The sequence below is a fragment of the Salvia hispanica genome, chromosome 3 (genome assembly GCF_029641045.1).
Source record: "Salvia hispanica isolate PSC_SH4W2 chromosome 3, Shi_PSC_v1, whole genome shotgun sequence".
NCBI lineage: Eukaryota > Viridiplantae > Streptophyta > Magnoliopsida > Lamiales > Lamiaceae > Salvia > Salvia hispanica.
Genome location: NC_142694.1, coordinates 41,695,277 through 41,718,991, shown reverse-complemented (window position 1 = coordinate 41,718,991; position 23,715 = coordinate 41,695,277). Strand labels below are relative to the sequence as shown.

General features: G+C 37.1%; 3 protein-coding genes across 3 annotated transcripts; all 3 read left to right on the top strand.

The window, feature by feature from the left end:
• The first annotated feature begins 1,560 nt into the window (after positions 1-1,560).
• Positions 1,561-3,090, top strand: LOC148930807 (uncharacterized). The gene is made up of 3 exons (XM_089066619.1): positions 1,561-2,107; positions 2,493-2,545; positions 2,926-3,090. The coding sequence occupies exons 1-3, from the start codon at positions 1,561-1,563 to the stop codon at positions 3,088-3,090; spliced, it is 765 nt and encodes a 254-aa protein (XP_088922745.1).
• A 12,064-nt stretch (positions 3,091-15,154) lies between these two features.
• LOC125210044 (loganic acid O-methyltransferase-like) lies at positions 15,155-16,878 on the top strand. Its single transcript, XM_048109618.2, has 2 exons — positions 15,155-15,942; positions 16,470-16,878. Exons 1-2 carry the CDS (start codon positions 15,445-15,447, stop codon positions 16,800-16,802), a joined length of 831 nt encoding a protein of 276 aa, XP_047965575.2. The 5' UTR covers positions 15,155-15,444; the 3' UTR covers positions 16,803-16,878.
• A 1,801-nt stretch (positions 16,879-18,679) lies between these two features.
• Positions 18,680-20,298, top strand: LOC125212753 (loganic acid O-methyltransferase-like). The gene is made up of 3 exons (XM_048112999.2): positions 18,680-18,767; positions 18,890-19,513; positions 19,897-20,298. The coding sequence occupies exons 1-3, from the start codon at positions 18,687-18,689 to the stop codon at positions 20,227-20,229; spliced, it is 1,038 nt and encodes a 345-aa protein (XP_047968956.2). The 5' UTR covers positions 18,680-18,686; the 3' UTR covers positions 20,230-20,298.
• Positions 20,299-23,715: the final 3,417 nt, after the last annotated feature.

The following is a 23,715-nucleotide window of genomic DNA, read 5'->3' as shown; positions in this document are numbered from 1 at the left end:
TGCTATATCTTTCTCAACTGGAAGATCACCAACACCGTTAACATTCCCAAACATGAACCCTAGGAGACAGTTTCCCCCTTCAGGCTCATCGTACTCCTCATCGTCATAGACGACAACGCCCTTGTCTTCGGCAACATCGTCAAATTTCACGGAAGGAGGCGAAGATTTGCTCATCAATCCAGGGAGCTCATAGAATATATCCTCGTCGTATACAGGCTTATCATACACCGGCATCGAGTATATATCATCTTCGTGTACGGGCGTATCATACACCGGCATCGACAATATATTGTTGTTACCAGCCACGGATCTACTCAGTGCCAAGCCCCCGCGCCAGCAGGGGCTTGCCCGGCGCCGGACCTCGAACCCCCCTTATTATGCCGTGCTCCGACCGTCTCCGCCCCGTAGCGAACCGCCGAGCCGACTCCGTCTCCGCCTCAATTTTAAAATCTGAAACTGAAAATTGGGGAAGAAGAATAGTGAAAAGTGGGCTTATTTATTTTGGGCTTTTTAACTTAATAAACTAAGTATCAATCCAATAATGCCAACCCTAAGCCCTTACACAATTAGCCCAATTGCCCAATTCTTCACAAAAACTTCACGCCTGGAGCTCGCCGCTTCGCCTGGATTTTCGAAGTACTAGATTTCCTCCACCATCGCCGGAGTTCTTCAGCGCGATTTAGGTAAGAATTCATGTAAATAGGTGATATATCATACTTGGTATGTAATTTAGGGCTTAGTGCAGTATATCCCATTTGTGAAATCTCAAGGCTCAATTTCAATTTCTCAAGTTTTATTTGCCTCAATGCTTTTTAATTTAATTTGTACGGTATGCTTCAATTTTCAATCTTCATAATTGATTTTGGCTTGGATTTGATAGTTAGGTAAAAATAGAATTAGTGTAAAATCATTTACATTGTCCAAATAGTATGTTTGTAAAGTTATTATTATATGAATATATATCATCTAGCACTAAGAAATTTTATTGTTATTGATTGTAGTTATGCATCGATATTTTTCCAAAAGACCAAGGAATGATTCAACTACTACAAATGCTTCAAATGATAGTAGTATTCCAATTCCGAATCCGATCATGAACCAAGAAAGAATTAATGTTGCAAGTGTTGAATCTATTGTGGAAAACATCGATTGTGACCCGGGAAGAGGGAGACCTATTGTTGAGTATGATGTCCAAGATAGGGATCGTATTCGAAGAGAATATATCTTGAAGGGACCTTTCCAACCAAAAGGTCATGTGTTTAAGAAAAGCTCATTTGCCAAGGAGAAAAGGAGTTTCCAATATAAATGGTTTGAAAGACATGCTTGGTTAGAGTATAGTGTGGATAAAGATGCAGCATTTTGTTTTTGGTGTTATATTTTTAGGCCTATTAATGACAATCGGTTTGGTGATGATGTCTTTGTGAGCACAGGGTGTAAAAATTGGAAAAAGCACTTGCTATTTTTAGAGAACACGAGGGTTCAGTTAATAGCACACATGATCAGGCAAGAATACTTTTTGAAGGATTTAAAAATCAAAGACAAAGTGTTGGGTATAATTTGATGAAATTTGATAAGGAAGACGAAGTCAACTATCGAATTTGTTTGACTGCTTCTTTAAATGTGACTCGAATATTGTTGAAACAAGGGTTGGCTTTTCGTGGAAGTGATGAATCATTGGAGTCTGAAAATAGGGGAAACTTTATAGAGATACTTGATTGGTTGCGTGAGCAAAAACTTGAGGTAGCAGTGGTGACATTGGAGAATGTTCCTCGCAATAATCAGATGGTTTGTCCTTCAGTTCAAAAGGAATTGACAAATTGTTGTGTTGTTGAAACTACAAAAGTTATTTTGGAAGATATTAAAAATTGCAATTTCTCTCTTTTGGTTGATGAAGCGCGCGATGCATCGATAAAAGAACAAATGGCATTGGTTTTGAGGTATGTTAACAATGATGGAGAGATTGCAGAAAGATTCTTGGCTTTGGTTCATGTCACCGATACCACGGCAAAATCTTTGAAAGAAGGGATTGACTTTGTATTTGCTAAGCATGGTTTATCTTTGTCACGCTTAAGAGGTCAAGGTTATGATGGTGCATCAAATATGCGAGGTGAGTACAATGGTTTGAAATCACTTGTATTGAAAGAAAATCCATCTGCCAAGTACGTTCATTGTTTTGCCCATCAGCTCCAATTAGTTGTGGTAAATGTTACAAAAGCGCATGGTGTTGTAAGTGATTTTTTTACCATTGCCACTATGATTGTCACCACATGTGGTTCATCTTGTAAAAGAAAGGACAAACTACGGCAGATTGAGCATGAAAAGCTTGTCGAAGCTATAGAAAGTGGAGAAATTAAAAATGGAAGGGGTTTAAATCAAGAGATGAGTTTAAAGCGACCGAGCGACACTCGATGGGGGGTCACACTTTACTACTTTGCTTCGTTTAAAAAAAATGTGGTCGTTGATAATTGAAGTGCTTGAAAATGTGTTTGAAGATGGTTGTAATCCTGATAATAGAGGTATATCAAAAACATTGGTCATGAGGATGGTGAGCTATGACTTTGTTTTTATTTTGCACTTGATGATAGAGTTGCTTGGGACAACGAATGATTTGTCAACAATTCTACAACTTGGAGATCAAAATATTGTTCAAGCTACATCTTTGATTACTTTGCGAGATTTGAGAGAGAATGGGTGGAATGATTTCTTGGGACAAGTTGAAGAGTTTTGTGTGGCTAATTCCATTGATGTCATTAGTATGAATGATACCATCAATCATCGTGTGCGTATGAAGCGGGATGGGCGTGTTACTAATTATCATCATTATAAAGTGGAGATTTATTGTCAAGTAAGATTCACATTTTATTCTCATTTATGATTACAATTAATTATCTATTAAATACTTAACTCACATTTTGCAATTGTTAGGTTCTTGATTTACTTAGTCAAGAGATGGAGAATCGTTTTCCAGAAGTGAATACGGAATGGCTTATTTGCATGAATTGCCTTAGTCCAAAAAATTCATTTGCTAGCTTCAATGTTGACAAGTTGGTTCGTCTTGCAGAACTTTATCTGGATGACTATCGCCTATAGAATGTATGTCTCTTCCATATCAACTTAAAACTTATATCAATGATATATTTGATAAAGTTGAGTTCTCCAACATTGAAGATTTGGGAAATTTAGCAAAGATTTTGGTTTCTACCGCAAGAGATAAAGCTTTCCCCTTGGTGCACCGTTTGATTGAGTTGACACTGATCCTCCCGGTTGCAACAGCTTCTGTCCAGAGAGTATTTTCGGCCATGAAAATTATTAAGACAGATTTGCGCAATAGAATTGGAGACGAATGGATGAATGATATCTTAGTTGTATACATTGAGAGGAGAATTTTCAAAAAAATTGGAAATGAGACCATTCTTCGGCGATTTCAGGACATGGCAACTCGCCGAAAACAGTTATCATCTAGTGTGTCGTAAAAGTTGAGCAGACATTACATGTAAAATTATATATTTTAATATTTATATATATATTTTAAATTTCAGCCTCAGCTTGCTCAATTTTCTGGATCTATCACTGGTTGTTACAATTCTTCGACGGTTCATCCGCATCAGATGATGTGAAGATTGAATCATGGTCGAAATTGCTCTGCTTGTTAAAGCCGCCGAAGTTTGAACTAGACTTTGGCTGGCCACTGCAGACGTCGTCGAATACTGGATCATCCATCAAATGACGCTCTGATGCATTACATCTCTTCGGTTTGGATTTATGACGACGCTCTTCCCGTCGCTGGAGGTCTCGAACCTGTCGTCGCAGATCATCGATCTCGATGTCGCGCTGGAGATCTCGAACCTGTTGTCTCAGATCATCAATCTCGATGTCGCGCAGATCACGTTGTCGTGCAGCCATTTCATTTGGGAGATCTCCATGTCCCCCACCATGACCGCTACCACGAGCATCGCCATGTCTGCCGCCATGTCTACGTTCAACCATTGATAATCAACCTGGATCGTGATACCAAATGATGCAAAATGACGCAGAAACAATGAGAATGATTAACTGAACTGATATATAAAGAACTCAAACTAATTGAGTACTTCGGAGTATAAAAACTCAGTGCAAAATTATATATTCAAAATCTGTCTTTTAATTTCAACAATGAGACCTTTATATAGGCAAAGGGAAATCCTAAACTTATGGAAAATAAAACTAGAAGGAAAATAACTAAAAGGAAAATAAGCAAAATAGGAAAACCTAATTTGTAGAAGGAAAAACAATTACTTCTAATATTTTTTCATCTACTAATTATATTAACTAGGAAATAAATAAAACCAAAAATATATCTCTTCCAATACTGCATCAACATGCCTCTACATGATTTATAAATCCTACGTCTACCAATAATCAGCAACGTTCACACAATCACCAAATGCAACCAAATAGCAAGAACAAAGACTTACCTTTTAGAGGTTTCATGCGACGCTGCTTCCCGCAGCACGGGACGACTCCAACGATGCACCAACAACAGCGACGCTGCATTTTGACCCGGCGACGGCGTGACGGCGCTGCGTAGGCTCGAAGAGGCGCGTCTGCTGTACACCGACGAAAGCCACGCTGTGATCGACCAAGGGGCAGCAGTGCGAACTGCTGGGTGCCCAGCAGCAGCGGTGGTTTTCGGTGGCAGCGAGTTGAACGTGCAGACAGCAGCAGCATCGCAACCTCCGCACTCCGAGTCGGTGAGCAGCAGCAGCGGCTGACGGAGACGACGCCAACTGCACCGTGACAGCAGCAGCGCTGCGTTCTGACCGAGGGCGAGCAGCAGCCTGGAGCGGTGAGTGGCTGGTCTCGATGCAGTAACAGCAGCGAATGGCGGGGCACCGAACAGAATCCTGATTTCGAGCAGGAGACGACGAAGGCGATGACGGGCTGGAGTCGCTGGCAAAAGATGAGCAGCGACGAGGTGACTGGTCCGGATGGACACGACGACGTGGAGGGCGTGAGGTAGTAGAGGGAAACGAAGGTCATGGTAATTATTCGTTTTGATTTCTCTGAAATGGGATAATGTAGGAGAAGGAGACGTGAGATTTGGAGAGAAGAGAATAAGGGGTTGCTGTTTTGAGTTTTCAAAAATGAGTGAGACTCATTTTGGGATTTGAGCTGCAGTACTAAAATTTTGATTTGAGCCTTGAGTTATTTAATTGGTTGGGCCTAAGTCAATTAATTTTAGTTGAGCCAACGAATTTATCAAAGGAAGTTTTGAGCTGGAATAATAATTAGTTGGGCTGAAAATTAATGTTGAAGATGTTACACGTATGGACGGAGGGCACGAATGGCCGGCTGGCGTCGCCCGCGACGCCTCGGGTGGCCACGAAAAATCCGAAAGAGAAAAAGGATGGCCTCTGCAAATTAAGGACAGATTAAAGAAATTCGAGTTAAGGAATTTTAAACAAATGAGGTGAGCTTTCAAACTAAAGTTTAACTGTGAGCTTTCGAGCTAAAGTTTTATTGTGGGCTTTCGAACTAAGGTTTTACTGAGGGCTAATTGCAGTTATGTTTCAAGTGTGGTTATACTGAAGATAATGATATGTGTGCTCTTTTATATCATATTCAATATTAAGTGGTGATCTACTCCCTTCGTCCCGGATAATTCGGGTCACTTTGACCGGGCACGGGTTTTATGAATTGTAATGAAAAGTGGGTTGAAAGTTAATGGAATGTGGGTCCTACCTCTATATATTAGTTTTATAATAAAATGTGAGTAGGAATGAGTTAGTGGAATATGGGACCCACTACCAAAAATAGTAAAAGTGAAGTGGGACAAATTATGTGGGACGGACCGAAATGGAAAACTGGGACGAATTATCCGGGACAGAGGGAGTATGTTTCAAGTATATGTTCAAGTGAAATTGACCTTACCATGTGATTTTTTCTTGAGTGGATTGTGAATCGCTCGGCCTTTCCGATATGATATTATATGATCTTCGACTTCGTTGGTATGATGTTATTCGATGCTCGGTGCCAACCGATAAACATGCGTTACGTTTCAAACTGGTTTTGAAAGGAAATGAGGATACAAATATTTTTGTCATGCCATATTTTATTTTGAGAAATGTCTATCTGTTTGTCTAGCAAGAGGAACGTCCCTACTAGACCAGTTATTTTATAATCGAATTCGGGTATGGGTGTGGAGAGTGTGTCCACCCAGGCTAGTGTACACAACATGTGGATACGGAGCCATCCTTCGAGTTGGTCGGTCTAGTGGACTCGGAATGTGGCCACATTCCCAGTTCATGTATAGTTCTGATGTGGTCTAATGGACCTATCCAAAGTGGTTGTTGCCACATATAGTTCATCGAATTCGGATCTCAGTGTGGGTAGCATCCCTACTTTGACTAGTGTACTCCAGGGACCGTGAGTCATCGAGCGGATTGGCCGGTTATTGTGACCGTGGGAGGTGGCCACCTTCACGGCACCAGAAACAGATATGACAGTTTTTCAAAGAACTCAAGGAGAAATGGTTGTGTTTTTGAAATGATGTTGAAAAGGACTTAGGAGATGAGTCGAAAGTTTGTGCTTAAAATAATTTTTGTGTTTCTCGATATTTTAAAGTAAAAACCGAGATTCACTCAATGGTGGCATGACATAAGTATTTTTATAAAATTGTTTTGGCTTGTATTCACTGAGTACATCAAGTACTCAGTTCTGCATATGTTTTAAAAATGTGCAAGTTGAGCAGTGATGACGATGGACGGTGGTGAGCAGAGACAGAGTATGTTCTTTGATAGAAAGGTGATTGGATGCATCGTGTCTCCGTATATGATGCCATTCGCTCTTGAACGCTTCCGCTAAAACAGTTCAGTTTTTTTTATTGGGCTCATGTCTTATTGATCGAGTTTATGTACTTGTTGAAATAATACTTTGATTTTATTCAAGTTATTTCCATTATTTCGAGCCAAGTCCAATTTTACCTTTGTATTCCCCCTTCTTCCCCGCTTCTTATATTCCATCCCAGTCGCGATAACCCGTCCTTTCTATCCTTAGTAAGGGCGGGCGTGACACTGTGAGAGTAATTTTAATCAATTTGAGAGGGATTTGGAAGCATTCTTGAATTGTAGGGCTGTGGAAATGGTGAAAGGTGGGATTATTGCTCTTCTAATTCCTGCACTACCTGCCTATTGGGATCCACAAAAAGAGTTTAACGTTGGGACGTTGGCCTCCATTATTTTTTTTTTACAAAGCCCCATATGTGCTTCCAAGTTTGTAGGCTTATCACTTTCAATGGTAACTCAACAATTATTTGATATTGGAACATTTTTTAGGCTAGGAGGGCTAACTAGGGATTAAGACAACAATATATACACTTGTGAAGGGGAAAACAAAGAATGTCTAACGTCATCTCCTAAATTCACATTCACTATGTAGACTTAATATGAGTAGGAGCAAGTTCTAGAAACAACAACAAGCATATGATAAAATCACACAAAAACGAAGTTTTGGCTCAAATCTCACCGGGGTAACAGCATGAATCAAGACAAACAAGCAATTTGTTACTTATGCACCTATTACTCAAACTCTTAAGCCAAAGACCATGATAGCTTAAAAGATGGATGGTGTTTTTATCATTAACAACTACTCCCTCCGTCCGTCATTAGGAGTCCCATTTGTGGGTGGCACGGGTTTTAAGAAATGTTAAGAAAAGTGGGTGGAAAAAAGTTAGTGGAATAGGGGTCCCACTTATATATATTAGTTTTAAATAAAATGTGAGTGAAATGAGTTAGTGGAAGGTGGGACCTTATTACCATTTATGGTAAAAGTGAACTGGGACTCCTATTCGTGGACGGAGGGAGTAGTCTTTACCCCAAGAAACGAAAATTCAAACAAGTTCAAATTCAAATCCACAACAACCCAAAACCAAAACAACTCACGGAGGTCTAAAGCAAAACAAATCTACCCTAAAACATAAATAAAAGCAACAAAAGACAACTAATCAATTTGAAACAAAAATAAAGTAGTAAAGTACCTCATAAGGCTCACTATCCACCATATCACCCCCCAAACTTATTCAAGGCTATGCAAAGAATAAGTTTGAAAAGTTGGTGGAGAAGTGAGACCTATGATAGACAAACTAAAACGGAAACAATCTAGAAGTTACCTACTAGGGGTTACCTCCTCTATAGTGCCTTTGGTTATCGTCGTTGGCTCGATGTCTTCACGCTCTCTCAGTTTATTCTGAACCGGAAAATGGAATCCGCATCATTGCTCTTTGCCACTATCGCATGAATAAGCTTATCCATTTGCTTCATCCACCAACTCACCATTGAGCTTTGAAAAAGTAGAACTCCACTCATTTTGGCCACTTTATTCTTCTTTCGAGGCCTTTTCTTTTTCAATCGGGCAGTCACTTCTTCCTTCATCTCTTTCTTTTCTCTATCATCCACGCCTTTTTCATCTTCATCGTGATTTATTTTGGATTTCCTCGTGAAATTTCTTGACCGATACCACTCTTTAGACTGATAGCATTGCCTCTTTCGGGTGCACGATTGTCTACTCCGAAAATTGACCTGGCTGTTGTTGAATGGTAGCGTGAGCAATTTGACTGATATGAGTCGTCATATTCTTCATGTGTGAGCTCAACTCCTCCATGGTTTTCTCTAGCCTGTCTAACCTCTGGGATGAGCTCTCTATGTAAGCTTCAGTTTTTTCCATGAAGGCAATCAACAACTCCTCCGAAGAATTCTTCTTAGGCTCACCAATGAACTCATGTGAGGGTTCCTGAGCATGATCGGAATATCCAAATGATGAGTTATGAGTGGACTTGGTTAGACTATAATCATCACTACCCGTTTGATTGAGGTAGTATCCGTCAATAGCTCTGTCTTGGTCCACTTGCTGAATATAATTAACATACTCAACCTTCCCTTGAGGTTCCATTATTTGTTCACTTCTGAATAGTTTGGGCGATGGATCCTTATATGCTTCATGTTTTCACATACATGCTTCAGTTTGCTTCACAAAGGTGGCGAGAGTCTCTTCTAGGGTTGGCTTCATATTTCCATCTAACGGCTCGTCCAAGAAGATGGAACGAGAGTGGCCTTCGGTGTAGAAATTGTAACCCCCTTGACTAGGGTGGTAATCACCGTAGCTCCAGCTTTGGTCATTTGGATATACATAATTCATATCTTCATGAACATCTTCAGGTTCAGTAACTTGCATCCCACTGTGTTGGCCCATGAGATCGAGAGATCGAGCCAGCTCCTTCAGTAGATCCATCTCGTCTGGAGGTCAACCTTTAGGTGCGTATCTCGCAAACATGGGCATATCACCAATTAGAACTCAAAGATTGGAGAACACAAAAATAAAAAATAAAAATAAAGCAAATAAAATCTAGACTAGTAATCTCAATTATTATCACGATATTAAGCTATAATGACACAAAATTGTCTCCGACAACGGCGCCAAAAACTTGACTCGAATTATTTTAACACGAGAATTACCCGCAAGTATACAGGGCTAGTGTAGCATAAAACAAGTAAGAGAATCGTATCCCACAGAGACAAGATTGTATCAACTCAAGTACCCCGAACAAACTTTAACTACTATCTAGACAATCAAAAGTGAATTGGTTTTGTTCTAACACTACTATAAGCATATAACAAGAAAGATGAAATAAAAGTAACAAGAGGAATTAAACACAAGTGAAAAGATACCACAAAGAGGAGAGTAGAGTTTTGGATCCAACTACAATGGAATTGTCGTGCGATTGATTCAACAACTTCGATTACCCATTTTATGTCTATAGGGTTACTAGGAAAGTCGCTAGTCTAGGTTGAGCCCCCTCGCAAGTGTACTCACCCCATTGATTAACCCTTAATATTGAAGTCTCCTTCTAATACGTTTAGATTAACTCCATAGATCAAAAGACCCAAGCCCTCACTAAGGTTCCCCTCTCTCGAGTGTAGATTATCAAAGTGATGCTCAATCTTTTATCAAACCTAGATAGGTATCTCTCGATTACAACTATAAAGGTAAACAAACCCAATTGGTAGCTAAGCAATTGAATTGAAAAAACACAATAATGAACAAAGAAACCACAAGAGCTAAGCAATCAAAAGAAGTCATTGAATCAATCACAGTCATCCATTGTAGTCTTCACCAAAACTCCACAATAAATTTAGCTACTCATGTTCTTCATGAAAACCAAAACAGGGAATTCAATCAAATACATAAAAGAAAACAAATAGATACTCCTGTGGAACGATTCTATAGATTGCAAACTTAAATCTCTCGATTTGCAGTCTTCAATCTTCAAATCTCTCTTCAAAGTGTTCTTAGGGAATTGTAGAGTGTGTGGTAGGCGGTAGAGAGTAGAATGTGTGAACCCTGGGCGTTCTTCCTTTTAATCCCCAATCAAAAATCGCGTTTTTGGCATAAAAATACGCCAAAATAGCGTACCCGGCCGGGTGGAATTATTGAGAATAAAATTCACCCGGTCGCATGAAATTTTCTGGAACGCGCATTGTTATTATAACGGAAATAACTTCTTCTACCTAACTCCGACTGAGGCTTGCGAGATACCAACGCGAAGTTTTTTCGAAGACGAAGAGATTGATATGCATTAGGGGCTGATTGAACTTCAAAATCTCCAGTTAATATTGTCTCAAACCAAGGTTGCTGCACATCCACATATTTTGTACTTTTTTCTACACATTCTTAACAAAATGGTCAACATACCAACATAATAGAGAAGTGGATATAAACATGCCCAATAATAGACAAAATATGATCAAATTCATACAAAACCATCCTCTAAAACCATGTAAAATCCAAGTATGTCACCGACCTTCTCAGATTTTCCCTCCTCGACATGGCCAAAAAGGTCAGATTTGTAGTGGACCCACATTCCACTAACTAATTCATACTATATAATAAAAGTAGGACTCACATGTCATTAACCTTTTCTAACTCACTTTATTAAAACTCATGCCAAGTCAAAAGGTGACAAATTATTAGGGATGTAGGGGAGTACTACTACTATTTTTAGGTAAATTGTCGGAAAAACTATGGTGAAAAAAATTAGCTAGCTAGCTAATTTATTCACTTTAAGAATTAGCTAGCATGCCAACTCACTTTAAGAATTAGCTAGCTAGAAAAATCATGGAGTTTGGATTTATTCTTAGTTATGTTATGGTGAAAAAAATTGGTGTCTAGTGTGGCAATCGTAAAATCATAAGTAGCTGACACTGTCGGTAAGTAAAACAATATTTTCTACTATTATTAAAGAAAACAGCATTGTTTAGTTGAAAAATGTGAATAATATATTACACGTAAGCAATCAAAGATTTTCATCATGGGATACTTCTGAAATAATCTAAATATCATGGTTTTTCTAATTTATTTTCAAAGTTGCGGGTCGAACAGACAAACCTCATGTTTTTTCTAGAAATTAATCCTTTTTTTTTATTTCTAAATCAATTTTATTAGGGAAGATTGTGCAAGGAGAAGTGTGAGACTTTTAACTTTCCATGCTACACTCCCACCCCAGAGGAGTTGAGAGCCATATTGCAAAAGAGCAATAATTTCAACATAGAAAAAATGGAGATTTTGAAGATGAGGACATTGCTCAATGTTGATGGCCACGTGGCATTTTTTAGGGCAGTTAAACATAATATGCTTACACATGAGTTTGGAGACCAAATCATCGACGAAACGTTCGACCTTTTAAAGAAGAAACTCCAAAATTCACTGGCTTATGCAAATCCTTCTAATGATAGAACTATTGTGGTGGTTGTTATTCTCAAACGCAATGATGTTTAGTATGTGGTCACGGTTGTTTTTTTGTTGGTCGCAGATCACAATCAAATAAAGTGTTTCTAATAAGTAAGTTATATTTTCTTCTTTTTTTCTTTTGAAGATCCATTCAGTTACCACTACAGCTCTTGACTAGAGGTCATGTTTATTCTAAAATGTTGTTTGGTTGTACTTTCTCTCAAAAAGTAAGGTCGTGATAATGCATCTCGGCTCATTTCCAAAGTGCTAAGATTACATTGTGTCTCGCAATTTTTTCATTCCAATCCAACCCATATGACTAGTTTAATTCAAGATAAAGTCTATTTTAATTTGTTTATCACATATTGTATCGCAGTATTATCTTCGTATTATCTTATCTAACGTACCAAATGTCACCTTAGGGGAGTAGGGGTCGGGGTGGATGGTCAACTAAAATGTCTGTGTGCTTTATAGTAATGGACACTCTTCAAAATATCTCTACATAGTGTAAATAGAATTTTATCTTACAAAGTTCTGTTCTTGTTGAAATCGTACGCATATTTTGTTGAGGATATATCGAAGATCCTTTCGCATTGGATGATTTTTTAAAAAAATACTTGAATTAATTCCACAAAATTAATATATATTCTAGAACGCAAGTTGATAGGCAGTAACCGATAATGATAGGTGCTATTTATACTAACAAGATTGCATCTTCTATCTTATTTTCTAGTGGTCATCTCTCATAAGAATTCCAAGTTGAAGAATGCTTAATCTGGGGCAATTTTGGGATAGGTGGTCTCCTAAGCAATAAAGTATGCTTATAGCTTGTGGTATTTGGGATTGGTGACCCATGAAAAGTTTCAGGTAACGTGAGAGTAGAGACAAAGCACACCGAAAACATTTGTGTTGGTTTGTAAGGACATCGGTCAGTCTGGGAGTTAGGTCATTACATTAGAATTTGGTCAGGGTCAAAATTTGACCAACTGGAGACTCTCATGTGATATCAAATTATGTCAACACTTTCTAATGGCATAATCGAGACCATGGAAATGGACTTGCCTCGACCTACATTACCAAGCCCCCAAATCAATTTCACAGTCTAAAACAATTCTACCTTGGAATCACAACTCGACTGCTCCAAATCGTGCACTAAAACAGGCATCTAGTCCAACGGTTGAACGTCGTGCTTTCAAAATATCTTGACAATACATAATATTAATAGGACGGCTGATAAACCAACATAGACTTGGGCATTATTTAATACTTCCTCCGTTCCCTTATAGTTGAGTCATTTTTTTCATTTTTGAGAAGTTCCTTTATAGTTGTGTAAGGAGAAGTGTGAGACTTTTAACTTTCCATGCTATACTCCCATCCTAGAGGAGTTGCCATATTACAGAAGAGCAATAGTTTCAGAATAGAAAGAATGGAAATTTTGAAGACTAGGACATTGCTCACTGTTGATGGCCACGTGGCATTTTTTGGGGCAGTTAAACAAAATATGCTTACACATGAGTTTGGAGATGAAATCATCGATGAAACGTTCGACATTTTGAATGAGAAACTACAAATTTCACCGGCTTACGCTAATTTTTCTAACGATAGAACTGTTGTGGTTGTTGTTCTCAAGCGCAACTATGTTTAGTATGTGGCCACGGTTGTTATTTTGTTGGTCTCAGATCACAATCAAATAAAGTGTTCTATTATTAAGTGTATAAGATATTTTTCTTCTCTTTTTTTTCCTTTTTAGGATCAAATATAGGATTTAATAATACGGAAGCCAAATAGCCAATAACAGTTCAAGGATACTTAAATACTCAGTTGCTAGAACCTTTCAAGGTCATAAGAGCTTGTAAGAGCTGTACAATCTCATGCCTAACTAATTGACATCTTAAGAGTAGACTTAAATATGATTGGCAAGTAAAAAAGAAAACTTAAATCTAGTTTTAGGATAACTATGTGGAAAAAGGGCTAAAAGGTGACTTTTTTTTAAGGAAAGAAAACTACTCCCTCCGTCCCACATAATTTGATCCAGTATTCCATTTTGGGCCGTCCCACATAATTTGTCTCATTTCACTTTTACCATTTTTGGTAGTGGACCTCATATTCCACTAACACATTCATACTCACATTTTATTATGAAACTAATACTTTAAAAGTAGGACCTACATCCCACCACCTTTTTCAACTCACTTTCCATTAGATTTCGTAAACCCGTGTCAGGTCAAAATGTCTCAAATTATGTGGGACGGAGGGAGTATCTAGTTTTAGGATAACTAGGTGGAAAAAAGGCTAAAAGGCGTTTTTTTTAAGGTAAATGAATTTAAATTTAAATGTTGTACTCCCTCCGTTCTTCTGTAGCTGAGTCGTATGCGTGTTTGGGTTGTCCCACTATAGCTGAGTTATTTCCTTTTTTGGCAAAAAGTATTTTACTCTCTCTTACTTTATTCTCTCTTCATCTGTACCTTTTTCCTTTCTACTTTATTCTCCTTTTACTTAACTCGTTTAAACAATTTTTCTTAAATCTCAAGCCGACAAGAAATGTCTCTACTACAGAGGGAGGGATGGAGGGAGTACTACAGAGGACTTGAAACTCATGAGACTTTTGGTCTCAAGTATTAACCTCTCTACCGTTTGACCAAATCACATACAAAAAAAAATGGTGACTTAAGTCTATGTCTTGTTGCCCAACCCTATTATCTTATTAACCTTGATTATCCAAATGAATTATCATTGCAAATAATTAATATTAATTAGGTTAATTGGATTATTTAAATTCAAATTAAACTATAAATTTGATCTGAAGTTATTAACGGGATTGTTAACTTTGAATTAAAACATATTAGAGACTAAAAGGTAACAAACTTAATATATAGTCCTCCGTCTCCCATTAATTGACACTGGTTGACTTGGCACGGATTTTAAGAAATGTGGTGGATAGTGAATGGAAAAGATTAGTGAAATATGGATCCTATTTTTATATATTAATTTTATTAAAATATGAGTAGAATGGGTTAGTGGAATGTGAGATCCACTATCAAAAGTAGTAAAAAGGTAAGGTTGTCAATTAATGGGGACAGGCGAAAAAAGAAAATTGGTGTCAATTAATAGAGTACAAGTGAGTATCACTAAAGAGTTTTTTAAGTCAAATGTAGAAGATTAATTTTAAACTTTATTCTATTTATAAATCAGGAAATAAATCAAAATCCTAACTACTTATGGAAATGAATAATAACCATAATACAAACTATTTTTAGATTCATTATGAAAAATAGATAATGTAGAAAAGATATCCCTTTCATATGGTCTATATATGCATATATGATTCACTCACCTTTCTACATACATAATTTCGTGATGGATTCCAAAGATAATGCATATTTTTCCATGAATGGTGGCGATGGATATCACAGCTATGTCAAAAACTCATCCTACCAGGAATACATCTATTACTATCATAAGTTAACAATTCCATTCATATGTTGATATGATCGATAGGTCTTCATGTTTGCTAATCAATTATGAAATTAACATTAGCAAAACATTTTATGTTTTCAAGAGAGGAGTGTTGGAAACTTCAAACGCAATCATCGAAGAAGAAAAGCCACAAAATTAGATATTTCAACTAATACCTTCTGCATTGCCGACTTCCGGTGCTCAACCGGAAGCAACTCTTTTCCAGTCATGCACACGATCATCGAAGCTGTCAAACAGAAATATGAATCACCAGACCTCAAAACCCCAGAGTTCTACGTCTGGTTCAACGACATCGTCTCCAACGATTTCAACACCCTTTTCAGTTCCCTCCCACCCGATCGGAGCTACGAAATTTTAGCAGTGCCCGGAGACTTCCACCCTCGCCTACTCCCACAGTCGTCCATCCACTTTGCGTATGCTGCTTGGTCTCTCCACTGGCTGTCAGAGGTGCCCAAGGCAGCGGAGGGGCTCAAGTCTTTGATTTGGAGCGGAGGAGAGAATGAGGAGGTTTATGCAGCTTATTTGAATCAATTTGAGAGGGATTTGGAAGCATTCTTGAAGTGTAGGGCTGTGGAAATGGTGAAAGGTGGGATTATGGCTCTCCTAATTCCTGCACTACCTGCCCATTGGGACCCACAAAAAGAGTTTACGGTTGGGACGTTGGCCGACCTTCTCAGATCTTCCCTCCTCGACATGGTCAAAAAGGTCAAATCTATGTCTTTCACTTTTTATTTGAAACCATAAATATTATTCGAAATATCATAAATAGATGTCACTGCAAATCTAAAATTCATGGTTGAAAAATACTCCCTCCGTCCCTAATTTGTCACCTATTTCTTTTTTCGTCCGTCCCTAAAAATTTGTTGCCTTTCACTTTTACCATCTTTGATAGTGGACCTCATATTCCACTAACTCATTCTCACTCACATTTTATTATAAAACTAATTTATAAAAGTAGGACCCACATGCCACTAACTTTTTCAACCCACTTTCTATAACATTTCTTAAAACTCGTGCCGGGTCAAATGGTGACAAATTATGGGGGACGGAGGGAGTATGAACAATATATTAAATGTAAGTGACCAGAAATTTTTATCATAGATAATTTTGAAGAAATTTAAAATTCATGGTTTTTCAAGTTGATTGTCAAAGTTGTTGGATGAACGGCCAAACAACATGTTTTTCCTAGAAATTTACCCTTTTTTTATATGTAATAAAATCAATTTTAACAGGGAAGATTATGTAAGGCGAGGTCGGAGACTTTTAACTTTCCATGCTACACTCCCACCTCAGAGGAGTTGAGAGCCATGTTGCAAAAGAGCAATAATTTCAACATAGAAAAAATGGAGATTTTAAAGACGAGGACATTGCTCACTATTGATGGCCATGTGGCATTTTTTAGGGCAGTTAAACAAAATATGTTTATGCATGAGTTTGGAGACGAAATCATCGACGAAACGTTCGACCTTTTGAAGAAGAAACTCCAATATTCACTAGCTTACGCAAATCCTTCTAATGATAAAACTATTGTGGTGGTTGTTATTCTCGAGCGCAACGATGTTTAGTGTGGTCAACTGTTTTGTTGGTCTCAGATCACAATCAAATAAAGTGTTCTATTAAGTGAGATATTTTTCTTTTCTTATTAGGATCAAATATAGAATTTATTAATATGGAAGCCAAAGAGCCAATAACAGTTTAAGGATACTTAAATACTCAGTTGCTAGAACCTTTCAAGGTCATAAGAGCTTGTAAGAGTTGTACAATCTCATGCCTAACTAATTGACATCTTAACAGTAGACTTAAATCTGATTGGCAAGTATATAGAAAACTTAAATGCTAGTTTTAGGATAACTAGCTGGAGAAAAGGCTGAAAGGTGACTTTTTTTGGGTAAATGAATTTAAACTTAAATATTGCAGCCACATAGGACTCGAAACTGAAACTTTTAGTCTCAAGCATTAACATCTCTACCGCTTGACCATATCACACAAAAAAAACTGTGACTTAGAGCATCTCCAACCATTTACACTAAACTCAAACTCATTTTAGTGTAAATGTCACACCAAATATGATTTTACTCCAACCATTTACTCTAAACTCAAACTTAAAAGAATATTCTCTCTATTATGCTCTTTTTACTCACAAAATTTGAAAAAGTTTTGGGTTTGAGTTTAGTGTAAACCTAAAGATAGGTATTTTTTTCTCAAAAACCAAAAATGGGATTGGTTTTTGAGTACTATTGGAGCTAAATACCTATCTCATTTTAAGTTTTAGTTTACCCTTGGAGATGGTCTTAGAGCATCCACAATGGATGCCCTAGTGGAAGCTAGTGAGAGCAAAGGTCAAAATTAAAAAGATATGTTGAGTTTGGGGCTTGAACACACAACCTCTATAATTTTCCTAGATAGTTGAAAACCTATCTATAAAACTACCATTTGTCCCACATCGAAGTCACAATAAAAGTTGGAGTTGAAAACGTATCTCTAAAAGGTTTACTCAAGTAATGCAAAACTTGTTCATTTGGTGTGAAGGAATATATTCTACCAAATATATTCTACAAAATATATTTTTTCACTAATTCACGGATCCGTCTTTTAGTATGGATCATTGTGAAATTATAGTTTTTTATTTCAAGTTAAAAAATGATTTTTTAATTTAAAAATCGATTTTTTAAATTAAAAATCGGTGTTTATAATTAAAAGTCAATTTTTTTCCGAGATCAGGCTCGGGCGTTGTGTCGCAATGGGCGCCTGATCTCACGCCCGATGGATCGGGCGGGAGATCGGTCGTGACCGAACGTTCGGTCGTCCTCGGGCGCGCCCGACGTCTGCAATGGATGCCCGACGACACCCGAGTGCGATCTCAGGCGATCCGGTGTGAGATCGGACATCCATTGTGGATGCTCTTAAGTCTATGTCTTGTTGCCCAGCCCTATTATCTAATCAACCTTGATTAACCTAATGATTAATATTAATTAGGTTAATTGGATTATTTAAATTCAAAATTAAATCACAAATTTGGTCAAAAGTTATTAACGAGATTGTTAACTTGGATCAAAACATATTAGAGACTAAAAGGTAACAAACTTAATGTATACTCTTCCGCCTCCTATTAATTGACACCGGTATGACTTGGCATGAATTTTAAGAAATGTAGTGGAAAGTGAATGGAAAACTTTAATAGAATATAGGTCCTACTTTAATATATTAATTTATAATAAAAGGTGAGAAGAATGAGTTAATGGAATGTGGAGTTCACTATCAAAAGTAGTAAAAAGTAATGGTGTTAATCAATGGGGACAGACGTAAAAAGAAAATAGGTATCAATTAATGAGGGACGGAGGGAGTATGACTAAAGAGTTTTTTAGGTCAAATGTAGAGTAACTAATTTTGAACTTTATTCTATTTATAATTCAGGAAAACAAATCAAAATTTACATGCTTAATTTCGTGATGGATTCCAAAGATAATGCATATTTTTCCATGAATGGTGGCGATGGATATCACAGCTATGTCAAAAACTCATCCTACCAGGTATACATCTATTACTATCATAAGTTAACAATTCCATTCATATGTTGATATTTATCGATAGTTCTTCATGTTTGCTAATCAATTATGAAATTAACTTTAGCAAAACATTTTATGTTTTCAAGAGAGGAATATTGGAAACTTCAAACGCAATCATCGAAGAAGAAATAGCCAAAAAATTAGATATTTCAACTAGTACCTTCTGCATTGCCGGCTTCGGATGCTCAACCGGAAGCAACTCTTTTCCGGCCATGCACACGATCATCGAAGCCGTCAAACAGAAATACGAATCCTCAGACCTCAAAACCCCAGAATTCTATGTCTGCTTCAACGACAGTGTCTCCAACGATTTCAACACCCTCTTCAATTCCCTCCCGTCCGACAGGAGCTATGAGGCTTCCACAGTGCCCGGAGACTTCCACCTCCGCCTTCTCCCACCGTCGTCTGTCCACTTTGCGTACTCTTCTTGGGCGCTCCAATGGCTGTCGGAGGTGCCCAAGGCGGCAGAGGGCCTCAAGTCTTCAATTTGGAGCGGAGGAGAGGGAAAGGAAGTTTATGCAGCTTATTTGGGGCAGTTTGAGAGGGATATGGAATCATTCTTGAAGAGTAGGGCTGTAGAAATGGTTAAAGATGGGATTGTGGCTCTTCTCATTCCGGCCTTACCGGCCTATTGGGACCCACAAAAAGAGTTTACTATTGGAACGCTGGCCGACCTTCTCAGATCTTCCCTCCTCGACATGGCTAAAAAGGTCAAATCTATGCTTTTGACTTTTTTCGAAAAATACGACTTTTATTAGGGTAGATTATCGCAAAAACATAAATTTTTGGCATATTTTAGTCTATTCCATAACTTTAAAACTACCTAGAAAAATCACGAAGTTCGGATTTATTATCAATTATTCAATGGTAAAAAAAATTGGTTTCTATTAATAAAGAAAACGTCATCAGTTAGTTTTAAAATATGAACATCATATTACACGTAATCGACCAGAAATTTTCATCATAGGATAATTGTGAACAACTCTAAAATTCATGGTTTCTCTAGTTGGTTTTCAATGTTGCGGAACGAACAGTCAAACTTCATATTTTTCCTACAAATTTACCCTTTTTGTAATGAAATCAATTTTAACAGGGAAGATTGTGCAAGGCGAAGTCGGAGACTTTTAACTTTCCATGCTATATTCCCACCTCAGAGGAGTTGATACCTATTTTGCAAAAGAACAATAGTTTCAGCATAGAAAGAATGGAGATTTTGAAGACTCGGACTTTGCTCACGGTTGATGGCCACGTGGCAGCTTTAAGGGCAGTTAAACAAAATATACTTACACATGAGTTTGGAGACAAAATCATCGACGAAACGTTCAACCTTTTGAAGAAGAAACTCCAAAGTTCACATGCTTACGCAAATGCTTCTAATGATAGAACTATTGTGGTTGTTGTTATTCTCAAGCGCAATGATGTTTAGTATGTGGTCACGGTCGTTGTTTTGTTGCTCAGAGAACACAATCAAATAAAGTGTTTCTGTTAAGAAATATTCTCTCTCTGTCCCCCAATAATTGTCCACTTTGGTTCTGGCAAGGGTTTTAAGAAATGTAAAGAAAAGTGGTTTGAAAAAGTTAGTGGAATATGAGTATCACTTTTATATATTAATTTTATAATAAAATGTGTGTGGAATGAGTTAGTGGAATGTGGGACCTATTATCATTTATACTCAAAAGTGAAAGTTGACAATTAACGAGGGATGAACGAAAATGACAAAAGTGGACAATTAATGGGGGACGGAGGGAGTATAGTCTTTCCTTTTTACTTCTTAGGATCTGTTCATTACCAGTATTGCCCATGACTAGAAGCCATGTTTACTCTTATATCTTATTCAGTTGTATTTTCTCTCAAAAAGTTAGCACGTGATAATGTATCCCGGCTCGTCTTGAAAGTGCTAACATTACACTGCGTCTCACAATTATTTGCTCCAACCCCACCCTAGTGACTAATTTTCAAAATAAAGTCTGCTTTGGTTTAGCACATTGCATCTCAATATTCTCTCTCAGTATTATCTTATCTAAATGTATATCTCAATATTATGTTATCTAAATGTATGTGTATTTTATAGTAGTGGACATCTTCATACAAATATGAAACTAAATTTGAAAGAATAAATCATGTCCTTGAGTCCAATGAAGCCCATATATCCAATCCATATTTTCCATGTTTCAGAAAAAATTTTAACTTTAAAAACACATTACAATTGTAGATTAAAATTAGTAACAGGCATCTAGTCGAGTTATATAGAAATTAGCAACCTATAGCATACTAGCAACTTGTGGCATACTATAAAATTATGTTTCTTATAGTAGTCAATAAATTTATTAATATAGGAAATAATATTATCTAAAAATTCTTGTTGTTATGATTATAGTTATATATAGATATTTTTCTAAAAATTAAGGAATGATAACTTCAAGTGATCCAAGTCTGATTAGTGATCGAGTTATTCAATATTCAACATTTGTGAGAGTATTTCTTCAATGAGACAAATTTGCGAAGTAGAATGAGAAGAATAGATGTCACTATAAATCTAAAAATCATGGTTGAAAATATAAATAATATACATGTAAGTGACCAGAAATTTCTATCATAGATAATTGTGAACAAATCTAAAATTCGGTTTTCTAGTTGATTTTCATAGTTGCGGGACGAATGGCCAAACAACATGTTTTTATCAGGGAAGATTGTATAAGGAGAAGTCTGAGAACCCGGAGGAGTTGATAGCCATATTGCAAAAGAGCAATAGTTTCAGCATAGAAAAAATGGAGATTTTGAAGACGAGGACATTGCTCACTGTTGATGGTCACGTGGCATTTTTTAGGGTAGTTAAACAAAATATGCTTACACATGAGTTTGGAGACCAAATTGTCAACAAAATGTTCGACATTTTGAAGGAGAAACTACAAGTTTTACCAACTTACACAAATCCTTCTAATGACAGAACTGTTGTGGTTGTTATTCTCAAGTGCAATTATGTTTAGTATAGGTCACGGTTGTTGTTTCGTTGGTCTAAGATCATAATCACATAAAGTGTTTCTGTTAAGTAAGATATGTTTTCCTCTTTTATTTTTCTTTTTAGGATCCTTTCGGTTACCACTACTACTCTTGGATAGAAGTAATATTTATTCTTATATTTTGTTTGGTTTTACTCTCTCAAAAAGTTAGGTCGTGATAATGCATCTCGGCTTATCTCCAAAGTGCTAATTAAGATGTAACCCCTGACTAATTTAATTCAAGATAAAGTCTATTTTTGTTTGTCACATATTGTATCTCAGTATTATCTTATCCAACGTACCAAACATCACCTTAGGAGAGTAGGGGTTGGGGTGGAGGGTCAATTTAAATGTCTATGTCTACTTCATAGTAATGGACACTCTTCATAATATCTCTATATAGTGTAATGAGAATTTTATCTTACAAAGTTCTATTTGTATTTTAAACTCTTATTGAAATCGTACGCATATCTTGTTGAGGATATATCGAAGATCCTTGTTCCTGAGGATCTCATTGGATGATTTAAAAAAAATACTTGAATTAATTCCATGAAATTAATATACATATTCTAGAATCCAAGTTGATAGGCAGTTAACCGATAACGATAGGTGCTACTCATACTAACAAGATTGCAGCTTCATCTTGTTTTCTAGTGTCCTATCTCATAAGAATTCCAAGTTGAAGCATGTTTAATCTTGGCCAATTTTGGGATAATCGAGACCATGGAATTGGACTCACTTCGACCTACATTACCAATCCCCCAAATCAATTTCACAGTCTAAAACAATTCTGCCTTGGAATTACATCTCGATTGCTCCAAATCGTGCACAAAACCGCGCTGCCCAGTTCGACAGTTGAACGTCGTGCTTTTGATAGATCTTGAGAATATATAAATATTAACAGGTCGGCTGATAAACCAACTCAGACTTGGGCATTAATTCATATTAATGTGTGGAGTGTCTAAGTACCCAACTTAGGCCCCTATGTAGATTGTGGTCCATAGCAAGTTTTGAAAATGAAAAAAAATGTGAATAGATTGTGATCCATCACAGTTTTGAAAATGATAAAAATGTGAAGACTAAAAGGCAAACGCAATCTGCATATTATATCACGGAAAGTCGCAAGGTGTATGCATTTTATAACATATAATAATAGCTGGATGCCGAATGATCTAATATAATACTAATGAAACTTTAAATTTGAACTAATGATACGAGTCGATGCATATTTAAGGATCACCTGAAGTTCATCCCGGTTTACGAGGACCAGCAGCGGGGGCGATTCCTTCGACTTAATTAAACACTCCTATGGAGGAGAGTTTTGACATACAGATGCCAACAGGAAGTCGTCCATGGGCCAAATCAGAGTAGTTTCCTAACTGTGATTACGCCTGTAAATTACTCTGGTTTAGTTAAAATGCATACCTAGAAACTAGCTTAGGATATTAACTAGCTAGAAGATTAAAAATAGGCATTGGTAATGTTTGGATTTGTGATGCTGGAGATTTAAAAGGCGCATATCAATATAAGAGATCCAAAAATGTACACATATAGCCTATAGGCTTTATGTGCTCATATGTTATGACAAAAAGAATGGGGGCTTAAATACTACTCTCTTCATACCACAAGAGTATGAACAATGGGTATGGCATGCGTTTTAATAAATAAAGGAAAAAGTAAGAGAGAGAGAAGGGTAGTGAAAATAATGTTAATGGAAAGTAGGGTCCACACTACACTATTGTTGGTATAAGTTGTAAATAAAATGATGTGTAAGGGTAATATGTTTGAATTTTCCAAAACTAAAAAGTTCATAATTTTACGGACGAAAAAGGAAATAGTTCATTCTATTTGAGGACGGACGGAGTATTATATTTTGTGGCTTTCGAGTTTTGTGTGTCACAATCTGCACTTCA

What these genes read in the sequence shown, in the direction of transcription:
- LOC148930807 (XM_089066619.1), top strand. Translation starts at nt 1,561, where the DNA reads ATGAAATTTGATAAGGAAGACGAAGTCAACTATCGAATTTGTTTGACT. An exon ending in TGGTGCATCAAATATGCGAG is followed by an intron (nt 2,108 to 2,492) that starts GTGAGTACAATG and finishes ATGTGTTTGAAG; the next exon opens with ATGGTTGTAATCCTGATAAT. An exon ending in AAACATTGGTCATGAGGATG is followed by an intron (nt 2,546 to 2,925) that starts GTGAGCTATGAC and finishes TGCAATTGTTAG; the next exon opens with GTTCTTGATTTACTTAGTCA.
- LOC125210044 (XM_048109618.2), top strand. Translation starts at nt 15,445, where the DNA reads ATGCACACGATCATCGAAGCTGTCAAACAGAAATATGAATCACCAGAC. An exon ending in TCCTCGACATGGTCAAAAAG is followed by an intron (nt 15,943 to 16,469) that starts GTCAAATCTATG and finishes CAATTTTAACAG; the next exon opens with GGAAGATTATGTAAGGCGAG.
- LOC125212753 (XM_048112999.2), top strand. Translation starts at nt 18,687, where the DNA reads ATGGATTCCAAAGATAATGCATATTTTTCCATGAATGGTGGCGATGGA. An exon ending in TCAAAAACTCATCCTACCAG is followed by an intron (nt 18,768 to 18,889) that starts GTATACATCTAT and finishes TATGTTTTCAAG; the next exon opens with AGAGGAATATTGGAAACTTC. An exon ending in TCCTCGACATGGCTAAAAAG is followed by an intron (nt 19,514 to 19,896) that starts GTCAAATCTATG and finishes CAATTTTAACAG; the next exon opens with GGAAGATTGTGCAAGGCGAA.